The following is a 16,101-nucleotide window of genomic DNA, read 5'->3' on the forward strand; positions in this document are numbered from 1 at the left end:
CTATGATGCTAGATGTCAAAACATCAACCAATTAACAAGTGGATTTCAACCCATAACTACTCACTCAAATTCCTAGAGAACTTTCACCATAATTTTTCCATAATACTGTCCCTTCACTATCCACTTGACAGGAAGAGACAGGCTTTTCAATTTCTGGTATAGTTCTATTTACAAAACGGTATGTAGGAACAAACTTGTTGATGCAGTAAGAAACATTTAGACTTTTTTTACCATCCTGGTAGTTGTATGATGTGATAGTGGAATTGTTATGTTATCCTTCACCTCATATGAAGTGAGCGAAGTCCAAGAAGAGAATTATGGAATTGCAGGTCTGAAGTCAACAAATATACTGCTTGGAATGATTTATTATCACTCTAATGAAGCAGACACTGCAGTGTTGAATACTTTGCTTGACATAAACTCTTTATCAAACCCTTTTCATGATATTAAATTCTTGTACGGTCACCCTGAACCCTTCAGAGTTTGTCACTTCACTACATATGACAAAAACTTGATCAGCTGTGATTCTACACTACTTCGCAGGACAACAGCTGTTCGTTTCTTGGCAGAACTCCCAGTGGAATATGAGTAACTAATCTCATTCCAAAGGAGAATGACTGAAATCTGCATGATTAGAATATTTCACTGTTTTGCTTTGTTACAGCACCTAATTTTATTTTGGCGGGGTGAGGGTGGGAAAGGAGGAGGAAGAAGATGATGACTTCACAAAGACTAATGGATCTGGAGTTATATTGGATTACCACCTCCTAAGATGCACTAGTATATTTGCAAAGACACAAACACTCCAAGCAGTAAAAATAATCATGTAACCAACTGAAGAAAAGAAACAAATTCCTTCCAATTTTAAACAATCAAACTCCAGGAACTATTTGTAATTTCAAGACATACAACACTTAAATGGAATAAACATCTAATTTTCAGAACAAAAATTTTATGATCAATGTTTCAGACAACATATCGTAACAGCTGTAATTAAATATTGTACCTGTCACTATATTTACATGGCCATTGACACTGTACAGAATTAATCAGAACTACAAAATAAAATGTAAAGGCTTTCTTATTGGAAAATGAGTTTGTCTCTAGGTTCTTGCTGTTTCATTTCAAGGAGAAGGAATTCCTTCAACAGCTCTTGCCACTCTGACGGTGACGGCGTAAAATGTCCATCCTTCACAGTAGCACACCAGCCCACAATCTTGGTAGCCAGGCTGGGCTCAGTTTCCACTTGAGCGCTTTCCTGAAATTAGAATACAACCAGTAAAACTTTTAAGGCAGAATTCTCGGAGTTCAGACTTAACACAAAAGCAGATTGAATAATAGAACTCATGTCCCAGGAATACTGGTTCATACATGGCAAGTGTGTTTACAGAAAGCCAAAAAAAACAGTCAAAAAAAGACAAATGCAATACATCATGAGTAAGCATTCACAAATCTACCAATGTATTAGTAAGTCATCCAAACTTGCTTGTAAAAGCTTGCAGCATTTGGAAACATCATTGGTAATATAATAAATGATATGGTTTTCACTGTGGCCTGATACATTAGGAATCACTCCAGACGCTTAGAACTTCCACCTGGTATCTATCTTGGGGGCTGGACTCATTTGTTAATCCTAGTTAGATAATATTCAGAATCTACCACTGTATTGAGCAGAGGAGCAGGGTATCTATTCTCATATGAATATCAATGTTTTGCATTTAGGAACTACGCAAGGCAACAAAATAATTTGTTAGACAAATGGTGTATTGTCATAAAGAAGGTATACTACCTCTGAAATGTCAGCTAAACATTCGCTTCAATTTAGAAAAGAATCCCTCTTTACTTTCCTCTGGATTTGCCTTGGGCGTGTCTGACTCTTTTCCTCTGGTCTCAGTGGTTCCCTGGGCTTTAGTGCCTGTAGATACAAACAGTGAAAGCCCAGGGTCAGAATAGGAGGAAACAGACTACACCAGCACATGTGTAATTAGCCGCAAGCCATACATGCTTGATTTTGAGTTTAACTTGTGTCAGTGAATATGGTCAAATCAGGGATGATAGCAAAAAAACTAAATTTACAAGTGTTTTATCTGAACGCACATAGCATTCATAACAGAACAGAATGAATTGTACAAAGATAAGTGGGATTGATCTTAAAGACATTTCCAAAATAGCATGGTGATTAAGGTTAGAAATAAATATTCTAGGGTACCTGATGTTTTGAAAATAAATACAGAAATGGGAGTACTAAAAAATTACAGAAGGACAATAGCGAGGAACAATGATGGCTCAGAAGAGAAAACTACAGAATCCATGTAGGTGGGGAGTAAGAAATAACTTCAGAAAATGCTGGTTAGTGTAGTTTACAGGCCCACTATTACTATTGGACATAATTATATAAAAAGTCATTTCATAGTTCAGAACTTGATCATTGCTGAAAATAGACATTTTGTCAAAGTTTTTAGTTTTCACTCATCAGGACATTTTGTAAATACCAAAGTAAATGGAAAACATTGATACTATATGAGAGGACAATGCTTATTGGTTGATAGATGAACTTGGTGTGCAAAGTAACGCACCGACAATCTAGGATTGTCAGTTAAGACTTCCACAATGACACATATGTACTGGAAACGACACACTATAGAACATAGAACCCTGTTCTTTATGAACAGACAAAGTGTGTGCAGACTGCACATTTTGACAAAAACAGTTACAGCCACTCTCTGGCTCATTTCAGGGCAATATCTTGACCAGAGTCAACCTGTTTAGCAAAGTTTGGCAGTTAAATGAAAGTCATTATTGACTGGTGCATTCTCCATGCCAAGACGAGAATCTTTAAAACTGTAAGAGTTTATCTTCATAGTGGACAAATTAAATTAAAAACAGTTTGATAACAGGGGTAAAAGGGATAAAAGGGAATGGGAAGAAAGTGAGAACAGGGCACTGAGTTGGATGATCAAGCACGATCATATTGAATAGTAGAACAGGCTCAAAGCGCTGACAGACTACTCCTGCTCCTGTTTCTATGTTTCCATTAATAGCTTCCTCCTGTCTTGATGTTCTATCAGACATTTATCAAGGTCAATCTCCTGGGGGGTAAAAGGAGCAGTTAGGGTTTCTTATAGTTTCTTCCTCAGAAGACACTTCCTCTGCCACCGTCTAAACAGACCAGCACAGCTCCCAAAGCACGAAAAGGATCTGCAAAATCCTCATCAAGCTCATCCTGCACAGCAGACTGTAAAGACTAAACAAATCTAATCTGAAGACAACGACAAAAGAAATTAATGAAAAGATATACCTAGTCAGAGCAAACAGTAAAAGCCAGGAGAGAGAAATAAGATGAACCATCACAAAATATTCACTGAGATGATTCTTTCAAGATCAACTGAAAGATCATTCATCCCATATTATTTTCACGCAGGATTGTTGTGTGCAAATTGCCTGCTGCATTTTCTACAACAGTGGCTACACTTAAACTATTTTGTTATTTGTAAAGTACTTTGAAACATCCTGATAACAAGTCCATCATAAGATTTTATATCACATGCCACTACAAACTTTTAATTTGTGTTCCAATTAGCGAGTTTTGAGAAGATTTGTAGCTCAGATTGAGATTCTGGATGTAGGTTTGCTCGCTGGGCTGGAAGGTTCATTTTCAATGTGTTCCAATCTTTGTGTGACATCTATTCCACTACCTCCCTGATTCATCACATCAGCTGGAGTATTGTGGGCAGTTCTAGAATCCACGTTATAGGAGGGAATGCGATAGAACTGGAGAGAAGCAGAAGAGATTTACCAGGTTGTCTGGGCTGGATAATTTAAGTAATGAAGAGAAATTGGACAGATTGGGGTTTTCCATAGAACGGAGGAGATTGACAGGAGACCTGGATTGAGATGTACAAAATTATGAGGGGCACAGATAAGGTAGACAGGAAAAAGGTTTTGCCCTTGATGGAGGGCAATGACTGTGGGCACAGGTTTGACACAAGGGGCAGAAGGTTTACAGGAGCTAGGAAGAAAATAATTTCACCCAGAGGGTGGTGGAAATCTGGAACTCACTGCCTGTAAAGAGACAGAAACCCTCGTAACAGTATTTAGATGAACATATGTGATGCCAAGACATGCGAGACTACGGGCCAAGTGCTGGAAAATAGGATTAGAATAATTAGGTGCTTTAGACTGGTGCAGACAACAATGAGTTGAAGGACCTTTTCCTGTGCTATAGATCTCCATGACTGTAGCTGATCATACCTCCTGATTTCATTAACTTAGTTCTTTGGGCTAAGTTACAACTTTCTTGATTCCAAAGCAATTGTTCAACTTTGTGTTCATACGATTTGATTAGTTCAATTGTAATGGACATGTCTGCTGATGTAACCATTAATCTACTTCTCACCTGCAGCGGTATTAACTACTCCATTCACTGTGCCCTCCACATCATTCTCCTCCTCTGCATAAGCCAGCATCAGGGAACTCTGTCTGGCCGTCAACCTCCTGTCAAAACATTAATTGTTATTCCTAATTCAGCGTTCTTAGCCAGAAAGAAACAGATCTTTCCCTAGTCAAATTTCTAAATGGATGTTCACTTTCCAATCTCTTTAATTACAAGCAACCTGTATGAGCAAATGGATCAATTACAGCTACCATTTGGTCCAGAAATACAACCCATTCTACGGCAAAATAGTCAATAATTTGTCAAATATCATCATTATCATTCAAGCGAAGCCAACTGCCAGTTGCTTCTCAGGAGTTAAAGGATTGATAAAAGTTTTATCTTCACAGATCCTGGTTATCACCCTGTGACTATTTCCAGTGTTATACTTAAAGAGCACGTCCCTATACCTTAAAACACAGGCTTTTGAACACACCACTTACAAAATAGAAAAGAGTGCAAAAATTGAGCCATCTTAATTATCACTATAAAATAATGTCTTGGGAATGAAAAGGAAGTATAGCTACAGCCTGCCAATAACCTAATCACTTCTTGCAGCAGAAAATTTGAATGAATCCATAAGTTGATCTAAATAATGTGAACATCATAATAAAGTACTTAAATCTTCAAAGGGTCAAATTTTGAATTACAAGATTAACAGAGAGACTGGATAACTTTTGTCATGACCTATACGGAACAGATCTCTAATCTTTTGAAGGGATGATAACCAAATTATGTGGTTGTGGATGATCTGTTCTACTTCAGACTATCCCACTGTATGACTCTGAACATCAATATTACTCTCCTCCTAATTAGAGATAAAATATTAGAATATAATCCACCAGAATCCAGATAATGTGGAAACAGGCCATTTGGCCCAACAAATCCACATTGATTCTCTGAACAGCAAACAGCACCCCCATTGGAAACTTGCATTTCCCACAGCTAATTGACCTAACCTACACATCCCCAGATACTATGGCAATTCAGCATGGCCATTCCACCTAGCCTGTACATCTTTGGTCATGGGAGGAAACCAGAGCACCTGAAGGAAACCCATGCAAACACAGGGACAATGTTCAAACTCCACACAGACAGTGGCCCCAGGTGGAATTGAACCCAGTCCCCCTGACATTGAGGCAGCAGTACTAACCACAGAGCCACCATACTGCCCCTATTCTAACTGTGAGACAAAGGATCAGTCAGAATAAATTATTAGCTGATTACAAGTCCAACCTTTGTATGAAACAGATCCTATTACTCACTTTGGGATCTTCACCTTTATGTGGATATAGTGGTCTCCGTATCCGTAACTGTTTACTTTTGGGATACCTTTACCAGCAAGTCGAATCGTCTCGTCAACCTGAATCCCTGCTGGAATCTGTGGACAAACGGAACAGAAAACTGTTAAACAGCTACATTTACAAGCTGCCGCTACAGAGGTCAGAAGCTCTGAATGGGAGAGGAAATTATGAACTCAAATGATCACAGTCCAACTGGTAATGGGAAACAACTAGAATCACGTGTTTGTAATTTGAGTCGTCAGTTCTCCGATGTGGCCTCAACTCTGGGGAATTAAAGGCTAATCATTAGACCATTGCCGCAAGTAAAATGGGGAGGTCAAGTTCTGGGTAGAAAAGTGCTGATAGATGGGAAAGGTCTGGTGATGCAGTAGAAAGTTTGAAACTGCAGGAATAAATTCATTTAATGATTACCATTGACCTGCTGACGATAGCCCAGTGGCACTCACCGTGATATTGATTGTTTCATGCAGTCCTACAGCCCGTGTCGTGCCCCCAAGAACTGCCTGGGCTATGGATATATACAGGTCAGAGTGAATGTCGGCTCCCTCTCTTCGAAATGTTGAGCTCCTTTGGACCTAAATAATATTTAAAAGAATATTTTCAAGCAGAACTGAAGCAACCAGAATCTAAAATTCAACCCACAATGTCTCCCTCTTCCTGAGGAAAACTATAACTCTCTCTACCCTGCCTATCCTGAAAGGCAACTTGTGTAGTAGTGCCGATTACCTCTCAGGCCAAATGTGTTTAATGGGATCGATAACAATGTTACAAAACTTCCCCTCCCCCAAGTAAAGCAGGTGGGTCTATAACCCTACTTTACAATGCATTTCCCTGGATATGATGTCACCAATAGGGAAATTTAACATCATGACTCTCTCGACAGTAGAAAGAATACACAAAAATGTAATTTTTTTCCCACTGCCAAAATGTGGCACCACAAACAAAGAGCAAATCTTCTTATGAGGTTTCTTTTTAAAAATGCCCAAGCTTAATCAATGCTATCAAGTCAATTTAACATGCACACTTCCTAAAAACCCAGAGATGGATAACATCCTCCCTAGCATGTTTAGTCACATGATTTACCCTGAAGGTGATGAAGATCTCCTTGCGTCCCACTGGCATCCTTACAGTCTGTCCATCCTCCACACCTGTAATCATGCACACACTGCATTAGGTAAAACACAAGCAAAGCCTTACTACACAGTGTCCAAACTAAACCAACAGGCATAGATCATTCATTGTGATAGCTCCATGCACTTCTCATGCTCAGCTTCAACTCCTGTTTTGAGATGACACAAGTGACCATACCATTCCATTGAATTAGCTAGCTATCCTTCATCTCCTCCTGTTCATGGCAAACGAGGACAGAGTCTGGCTCAGCTGTAACACCTTCACTGTTAAACAACCCAAGCAAGGCAAAAGAATGAGGAACAGGAGGCGGCCATAAAGCTCTGCAGATGTGCTCCACATTCAATCAGGTCATGGCTGATCAAATGTTGACTCAATTTATCCACTTTTTCTCTCAGCTATTTGACATCTCACCCAGCAAGTAACTTTAGAAAGGTTAACTGGTAATAAGAGAATCTCACTGAACTACATCAGAGAGTTCAGGAACTTAGCAGAGTCAATCAGACATCACTGATGGACAGGAAGTGGCCAAGATTGTGTTAAAAAGATACAAGTCCAATTTTACTGGTTCCAAACTTATAGTGCAGCATAAAACAATGACATTGTGTTGTCAAAAGCTTGGAGCTTGGCTCAGCAGCATTCTTGCTCAGAGTAACAGACAACCTCGAGTATAGCTCTTTCACTCAGCTATCATCTCTCTCCATAGCAGTAAACAACTTGGTGTCCTGCCCTTACCAGCCGGAACTGGTACCATCACTTTCCTCTTCTGTTTACTCTGCCCACTTCCTCGGCACACGATACAGGGTGTCGTCATAACAGATCCCCGCCCACCACAGCGCCGACACGTAGAACGCATCATGAATGGACCAGTGTTCAGAGTTTCCTGGAAGAGGAGAGACACAGATGAATGCGTTGGTGCCAAAAACACTATCACTATCCTGAAAGTCACAACCAGAATACTTTATGGGAAGACACCAATAGTCTCACTGGGCGAGTAATCCAGAGGCCTAATCTAATGCTTTGGGGGTCATGGGTTTAAATCAACTAGGAGAAAGTGAGGACTGCAGATGCTGGAGATTAGAGCTGAATAATGTGTTGCTGGAAAAGCGCAGCAGGTCAGACAGCATCCAAGGAGCAGGAGAATTGACGTTTCGGGCATAAGCCCTTCTTCATTCCTGATTCTCCTGCTCCTTGGATGCTGTCTGATCTGCTGCGCTTTTCCAGCAACACATTTTTCAGGTCATGGGTTTAAACTCCACAATGAATTTACACTCCTGCAACCACCAAAAATAAAATCTGGACTTGAAGTCTAGTCTCAATAAAAGTGACTTTGAAGGTCTTATTGACCGTCGCAAAAAACATATCTGCCTCATCGAAGTCTTTTTAGGAAGAAAATCTCCTGTCTTGACCTGGATTAGCCTACACATGACCCCAGACCCACAGTCATTTCATTAAGTCTTAAATGATATGGCAAGCCACTCAGTTCAAGGGCATCTAGGTATGGTTAACAGATGTTAGTCTTACCAGTGATGCCCACATGCCATGAAAGAATTTTAAGGATCTATTGACCTTGATAACCTAATTGACTCCCAGTATCTAGACCTCACGAGGGGGAAGAAAGGAATGGGTGCTTGTGAACATATGAAACACTGTGTGCACGCATGCGCATTGACTTCCCTCTTAAACAGTATAGCTTAAGGTAAAGATTATGTTCTCTTGTTCAGGATTACCCCACCAGAAAAAACAAGTTTTGTCAAATCCACCAATGAAAACCATAACATTGTAAACACTTTGAACAGTTCATTCCTTAATCCTCTACACTCAATGGAATACAAGTTGTACAATCTGTCCTCATGAATTAGTTTTCTAGGCCCTGGTATCATTACCACAATGTATCTAGCAGGAGAAAAAAAAAGAACTCTCGTCCTTCTGCACTTTTCACAAGTGAGTTTGTGAAGCGTATTGTACCTTGTATTCAAAAGAATACATGAAAAGGCCCATTTCTCTAAAGACATATACCATTGTCTCAGTACTGTACCCCAAATATTGAATTGTTGCTTTTACATATATTCATACAGAACCCAAACAAAACAAAATCAAATGCTTTGGGCAACCCCTGGAACTGAACCCCAGTAAAATACACTGCATTCAGGAGAGGAAAATGGAAAGTGGTCAGTGACAACATTTGTACTTACCATGCCACTTCCATTGCAATAGTGGCAGTGCTGGACTTTGGTTCCTGGTTCATTTCCCTTACCATCACATCTCTGGCACGTGTCCTCTAAATTCACCATAATCTCTTTGTTCACACCTTTTGCAGCCTGTGTGAAGGTCAGTTCCATGATATACTGCAGATGAATGGCAGATATTAGATAAAAATGTAGTGTCTCAGGGACAACGTTAAGCATCATTACTGCATAAAGCCAAAGCTCAAAGACAATGCCTGAACTTGATAGTAAAATGTGTAAATCTCATCCAAGCTTCAAGTTGAAACCAAAATTTTCTTTCATGGTGATTACAAAAGTATGTGTTTGGTATTGGTTTGATGGCTTTTCCTTCAAATCTAGTCATAACAGTCAGATAGTTTAAGAGCAGAATTACAAACTCAAACTTGTTTGGAGCAGTGCTGTTTAACATGAAAGTCATCACAAATTTGAACTACAAATATCACCTGAGGGATTTATTGCTGGAATATGACAACAGGTTATTTTCAAATGTGTTTAAGAGTAAATAAATAGCACAGATTGCGCTATGATGTGCGAGCCCTCAACATGAATTTGCTGTTATGGAATTGACAAATTGGGGACACTTTCTAAAGTGCAAACTTTTAAAACATCTGTTGGCTGTAATACGATAACATCACCAAAACTTTAAGCTATGTTCCTAAAGCATGATTTTTCTGTAATGCAGGATTGCACAATCATTGCATTATAGAATAACAAGCTGTAGTGGTTATAGCTTGAAGGGATTTTTAAGGAATAGGTAGTGTTCAAATCTTGAATCCATACTATCATTAACAGCTTCCATACTTGTAAGACAGGCTATGCTTAATAGTGATCTGATCAAAACACTTTCTGATTTGCCCCAGAATGCTTTGGTTATCTATGGCCAACTCTTGGCTGCTGAACTGCCACTTGCCAAAATGTAATCAAAAGATGAAAGCATTCAGATTATCAGCATTGATCTGCTCACTGATAAGTTGATCATTCAGTAACCTTGTATAGTAAGCTGGTGAAGGCACATGGTGTAGAGTACAAACTAACCCAGAAGATCCAAAATGGTTCTGAAGTATTTAAAGCTGAGAAACAGACAGATGTTTGGTTTCTCAGGAATTCTGAAAGTTCTGAAAAAGTGAGGTTAAGCACAATGTTAGTTATGACTAAAGATGGGGGGGGGGGGGGGGGGGGGTCAGGGGTCAAATGGTTCACTTCTGTGCCTAGTCCTTCTTTCCTCAAATGAAGTGTAGAAATGCCCTCTTGGGGATTTGATTGGTAAAAGGTATTGAAATGTTTGAACGGTCGTTGATTATACTGAATGGCCTACTTCTGTCCCCATGCAAGAAACTGTCCATTTTCAGAGTAACAGTATCGCTTCTCGATATAAGTTTGCTCACTGAGCTGGAAGGTTCATTTTCAGACGTTTTGACAGCATACTAGGTAACATCATCAGCGAGCCTCCAGTAACGCACTGGTGTTATGTCCCGCTTTCTATTTTTGTGTTTAGTTGTCTTTGAGTGTTTGGCGATGTCATTTCTGGTTCTTTTTCTCAAAGGATGGTAGATGGAGTCCAAATCAACGTGTTTGTCTAGAGAGTTCCGGTTGGAATGCTATGCTTCGAGGAATTCTCGTGTGTGCCTCTGGTTGGCTTGTTCAAGGATGGATGCGCCGTCCCAGTCAAAGTGGTGCCCCTCTTTGTCTGTACGTAAGGATACGAGTGATAGTGGGTCATGTCTTTTTGTGGTTAGTTGATGTTCACCTATCCTGGTGGCTAGTTTTCTGCCTGTTTGTCCAATGTAGCGTTTGCTACAGTCCTTGCAAGGTATTTTGTTTTTTTTTCTCTTTTTTTTAATATATTTAACCCCCACACTACCGCCTAACTGCGGTAGTGCTTATTTTTCCCCAGCACCATGGTGTGTGTGTGTGTGTGTGTGTGTGTGTGTGTGTGTGTGTGTGTGTGTGTGTGTGTGTGTGTGTGTGTGTGTGTGTGTGTGTGTGTGAGAGAGAGACACAGTGAAAGACACAAAGTGCATGAATCTTTATTCAATTGCCACCACCAGGAAGATATGAAAAACACCCGAGTGGCCAGTGACAAGCACTGCCCTTCGCATCAAAGGGCAATGCTGTGTGATCAAAACAGTGAAGGGGAGGGTAGGTGCAAGGTATTTTGTAAATGACATTCGTTTGGCTTGTCGTCTGTAGAGGATCTTTCAAGTTCATTAGCTGCTGTTCGTATGTTGGTGGGTTTGTGGGCTACCATGATGCCAAGAGGTCTGAGTAGTCTCAGAGTCGTTTCTGAGATATCTTTGATGTAGGGCAGAGTGGTTAGGGTTTCTGGGTGCGTTTTGTCTGCTCATTTGGGTTTGTTGCTGAGAAATCAGCAGACTGTGTTTATTGGGTACCTGTTCTTCTTGAAAACACTTTATAGGTGAATTCTTCTTCTCTTCATAGTTCCCTTGTGTTGCTGTGTGTGATGGCTCATTGAAATAATGTTCTAATGCAGCTGCATTTGTGGGTGTTGGGATGATTGCTTCTGTAGCTCAGTATTTGGTCCGTTGTGTTGTTTTCCTGTAGACGCTGGTTTCAAATACCAACAGGTGGCAACAGACCCGATTCCAAACTAGAGAACCAAATCACAGCCTTACTCTCAAAATTTAAGAAAGTAGACCTATGCCTCACCACCCACTACACTTTCAATAACAAGACCAAGAAGCAAATCAACGGAACACCCATGGGATTGCCAATATTAGGGTTCCTAGCAGAAGCAGTAATGCAGAGACGTGAACAAAGTTTTCCCAAACATCCAACCAAACTTTGGGTCCGCTACATGGATGACACCTTTGTCATCACTAAAACAAATTAGAGGAAACCTTCAAGACCATCAATAATATCCTTATTGGCATAAAATTCACTAAAGACCAGGAAAACACCAACAAACTGCCAATTCCTAGATGTCACAGTAGAGCGAAGTCAGTGAGGAACTTCAAACCAGCATCTACAGGAAACAACAGACAGATCAAATACTCAACTATAGAACAATCATCCCAACACCCACAAATGAAGCTGCATTCGAACATTATTTTGACGAGCCATCACGCACTGCAGCACTGAGGAACTATGAAGAGCAGAAGAAAATTGCCTATAAAATATTTTCAAGAATGGGTACCCAATAAATACAGTCCACCGATTTCTCAGCAACAAACCCAAACAAGCAGATAAAACGCACCCAGAAACCCTAGCCACTTTACCATACAAAGACACCTCTGCCAGATTACTCAGACCATGTGGCATCACGGTAGCCCACAAACCCACCACCACATTTAAACAGCTAATGAATTTAAAAGACTCTAAACAGACAACAAGCAAAATGAATGTCATTTACAAAATACCTTGCAAGGACTGTAACAAACACTACATTGGACAAACAGGCAGAAAACTAGCCACCAGGATAGATGAACATCAACTAGCCACAAACCGACATGACCCACTATCACCAGTATCCTTACATACAGACAACAAAGGACACATTTTGACTGGGACAAGCCAAACAGAGACATGCATGAGAATTCCTTGAAGCATGGCATTCCCACCGGAACTCGATCAACAAACACATCGATTTGGCCCCCATCTACCATCCTCTGAGAAAAAGAATTGGAAATGACATTACCAAACACCCAAAGAAACCTAAACACAAATAGGAAAGCAGAACATAACAACAGCACTTTGCTGGAGGCTCATTGGTGATGTTACCTTGTATGGTGACAAAACATATGTAAATGAACCTTCCAGGTCAGTGAGCAAACTCACATCCAGAACCTCAAGTTGACCTACAAATCTCTTCAAAACCCAGTAACAGTATCACTGTTCTCTGGATAACCAAACACTTAGTTTACTCACCTCCTGGTGCTGGTCAAAGACAGTGTTAAAATCTCGGAATCCGGAGCCAGTAAACTCCCCAAAGATGCGCCTGAAAAGCTCCTCTGGATCCACTGAAGGGCCTGAATGCCAGTATTGCTGGCTCTTTGCCTCTCCTGCATCAAACCCAACTCTCCCATAAGTATCATACTGTTTCCTCTTCACTTCATCACTCAGTACCTGTAATGCACAATGAGCATTAATCAGAGCCAGAGGCCAATTATTGACAAGTATCCTGAGGAATCCTGTATTATCGTTCGAAATCAGACACTGACTATTACACAATTTTCATATTTCTTAGCTCAGTTATAATATTCCCACTGCGGTGTACTCCTTCAGAAATTGCCTAACTATTCTAATTGTGCTGGTACCGACACACGAGTAGAATTCTGGACCCTTCTCTCACAACTTCCAACTACACACACAATTCTCGAACGCTCCCTTCCCACATAACTCTACGAAGAATGGAGATGCTGTAGCTGTGCTGACATCTGCTGTCCACCACGATTTGATCAGCCCAGAAACTCTCCCCTCCAGCCCAGACAGATTACTGCATTGGCCCAATACTATCAGGGGCTGTCATCAGACTACATTTGTTACCTCATATGCTTCTGCCACTTGGGAAAATTTCTCCTTTGCCTTTGGATCATCTTTATTTGTATCTGGGTGGTATTTTTTTGCAAGCTGTGTATGCAAGAACACAAGATTTAATTCAAAGCTGCAAGTAGTTATAACTGATTCCAATATTTCCCCTGCAGGATTTGCTAGGATTAAAATAGGTTTGATTAAGAAAAGTTTTCCAAAGTGATTCTTTTTCATGTTTTTGTTTAAAGTGTGCAGCAGACAGCGAGGGCTCTTGCGTTGCAGTGATTGTGCCCCTGTGGCTCAGAAGGTCCATGTACAAGTGGGTGGCACAGTAGCTAGCACTGTTGCCTCACAGCACCAGGGACCTGGGTTTGATTCTCGCCTTGGGCGACTGTCCGTGTGGAGTTTGCACATTCTCCCTGTGTCTGCGTGGGTTTCCTCCGGGTACTCCCGTTTCCTCCCACAGTCCAAGGATGTGCACGTTAGGTGAATTGGCCGTATTAAGTTGCCCGTAGAGTTAGGTGCATTAGTCAGGGGTGAATACAAGGTAGGGTAGGGAAACAGGTCTGGGTGGGTTACTCTTCAGTGTGGACTTGTTAGGCCAAATGGCCTGTTTCCACATTGTAGGTAATCTAATCTAAGTCCCATCTGCCCCGGATAAATGTTATAACATATCTGAACAGGTTGATTAAAATATCTCCACCAGACAGTGACGTCTGCAGACATAGTATTTTTAAAGCATCTTAATTTATAAAAGGATTCAGATTTGACCCAGTAGATGCTGTCTAGATTAGAACAACCAACTAATGTCATTCAGATTCATAAGTCAAAATTGGCCACCTGGAATTCACGAAAGTGGACTAGCAAAATGAGTTCCTTGATGACAAAAAGGAAAGGGGTGGGGGGGGGTAAGACATGAAAATAAATTAAATTTGATTAAGATTCCAATTACACAGCTCAATTTGGTGAGCTGAAAAAATTATTCTGGTTGATGGCTTGGTGCAAGTTAAAAAAAAACCACTAGTTACTTGAATAAATACAAGAACTTAACTTGTAAGTCTGGCTTACATGACATGCCCTTCTCATACCTGATAATAAGCCTTCTTTATCTCTCTTTGCGTTGAGTTGCGAGGGATCCCCAACACTTCGTAATAATCAGTTTTGGCTAAAGGAGAAGCTGTATGAAATGCAGCAACACCTAGAGAATGTGGTGAACAGCCTTGAGGCAAATGGAGGGGAAAACAACAATTAGGAAAAACACCCACAATCTTCCGCATAAAAAAAATAAGCCACTGTCGTCCTCACATCAAGGAATGACACCGTTTTCTCACCTGACTATTGGCAATAGCTACATCTGATGCTCATGCGACTCATCGCAGGAAGTCTAAATCTTTCCTTACCAGACAATCTATCCCTAGTGGGATAAAACTAGGAGAATAGGCACTGCCCGAATTGTGGAGGGGAGATTGACCGTTTCATGGGTCGCTTGGATTTCCTTTCTACAAGGGGGCGGGGGAGACCATGCAATAGTTACCAGGCCCTGCTCGCTTTCCTTACCGGGCAGCCGCAACCTCAGCTCCAGGCCGAACCTGAGACCCAGACCTCCAGCCGATAGCAACCCAGGGCCCAGCCCAAAGGCAGTTCGGAAACCCCGAGTGGCGAGTATCCGCACGGTACCAGGCCAGACGGCAGCCACTGGGTTCCAGGTCACCGACACCAAGCGCGAGCAACACCTTGCAGCCGCCATCTTAGCGCCTGCGCAGACCGACAACCCCTTTCCGGTACTGCACATGCGCACAACTGGTCCCATGATCACATTGCGCCTGCGCAACAAGCCTAATTGCCTCGTTGCCTTAAGTTAGGTTCATACACCATCAGATCTGTCTTAGGCCTATGATGCCATCCAGGGGAGTGCTGCTGCAGAGGTCATTATTTTTTGCTGAGACGTTAAATTGAGACTGTGTCTATCCTCTCAGCTCGATGAAAATTATACTATTCCGTTGCAAACAGGATGGATGAAATAGCCTCTTGCATCATAGATTCTGTACTTATTCGGAGATTTAGATGGATACCTCAGGCTGATTTCTCGTGCATGTATTTATTATTTAAATAATTTCCCTTAAAAGAAAGCTGCTGCTGAATTTACTTGATCTAACTCACACCTTTTTATGTCTTAATATTTTCTTGGCATTTGTTGTCAAGATTATTTTGACTCATACAAATCAAATTTTGTTTCGTCCCGTTTTATCATCGGGGAAAAAAATGAGGGTTTGGAGTTCCTCTTCAGCTAAGGCAAGACTTACAGTTTCAAAAATGAATTATTTCAGTTCATCTGTTCAGGAACATAACTGGAGAAAGTCGGTTATGAGTTCTAGCCCAAAGGTAGGGGCACTACCAATGAATCACATGCTCCAGATTTAAACCTTATAAGAATTGTGGTTATAAATCTGGAGCTCCTGCTTGTAGAAACTTCAGCACTTTCTTGCATGGAATGAAGCTGGAATTGCTGCTCCAACATCTA

General features: G+C 40.9%; 2 protein-coding genes across 3 annotated transcripts in view; one reads left to right on the top strand and one right to left on the bottom strand.

Moving 5' to 3' along the window:
* Positions 1 to 402: 402 nt before the first annotated feature.
* dnaja3a (DnaJ heat shock protein family (Hsp40) member A3a) lies at positions 403 to 15,339 on the bottom strand. Of its 2 annotated transcripts, XM_072559693.1 has the most exons (12): positions 15,138 to 15,339; positions 14,669 to 14,799; positions 13,596 to 13,679; positions 12,978 to 13,175; positions 9,060 to 9,212; positions 7,600 to 7,747; positions 6,820 to 6,884; positions 6,183 to 6,311; positions 5,698 to 5,813; positions 4,397 to 4,494; positions 1,790 to 1,915; positions 403 to 1,258 (listed from the first exon to the last, which is right to left on the bottom strand). In XM_072559693.1, exons 1-11 carry the CDS (start codon positions 15,325 to 15,327, stop codon positions 1,800 to 1,802), a joined length of 1,428 nt encoding a protein of 475 aa, XP_072415794.1. In that variant the 5' UTR covers positions 15,328 to 15,339; the 3' UTR covers positions 403 to 1,258; positions 1,790 to 1,799. The 2 variants fall into 2 exon arrangements, with proteins under 2 accessions (XP_072415794.1, XP_072415795.1); XM_072559694.1 differs by lacking the exon at positions 1,790 to 1,915.
* Positions 15,340 to 15,698: 359 nt separating this feature from the next.
* The window catches only part of coro7 (coronin 7), a 168,978-nt gene continuing 168,575 nt past the window's right edge, over positions 15,699 to 16,101 (top strand). The window contains exon 1 of the mRNA XM_072559696.1: positions 15,699 to 15,962. Coding sequence (XP_072415797.1) covers positions 15,843 to 15,962 — 120 coding nt within the window. The 5' untranslated portion in view covers positions 15,699 to 15,842. The remainder of the gene's footprint in view (positions 15,963 to 16,101) is intronic.

The sequence above is a fragment of the Chiloscyllium punctatum genome, chromosome 40, assembly GCF_047496795.1.
Source record: "Chiloscyllium punctatum isolate Juve2018m chromosome 40, sChiPun1.3, whole genome shotgun sequence".
Classification (NCBI taxonomy): Eukaryota; Metazoa; Chordata; class Chondrichthyes; order Orectolobiformes; family Hemiscylliidae; genus Chiloscyllium; species Chiloscyllium punctatum.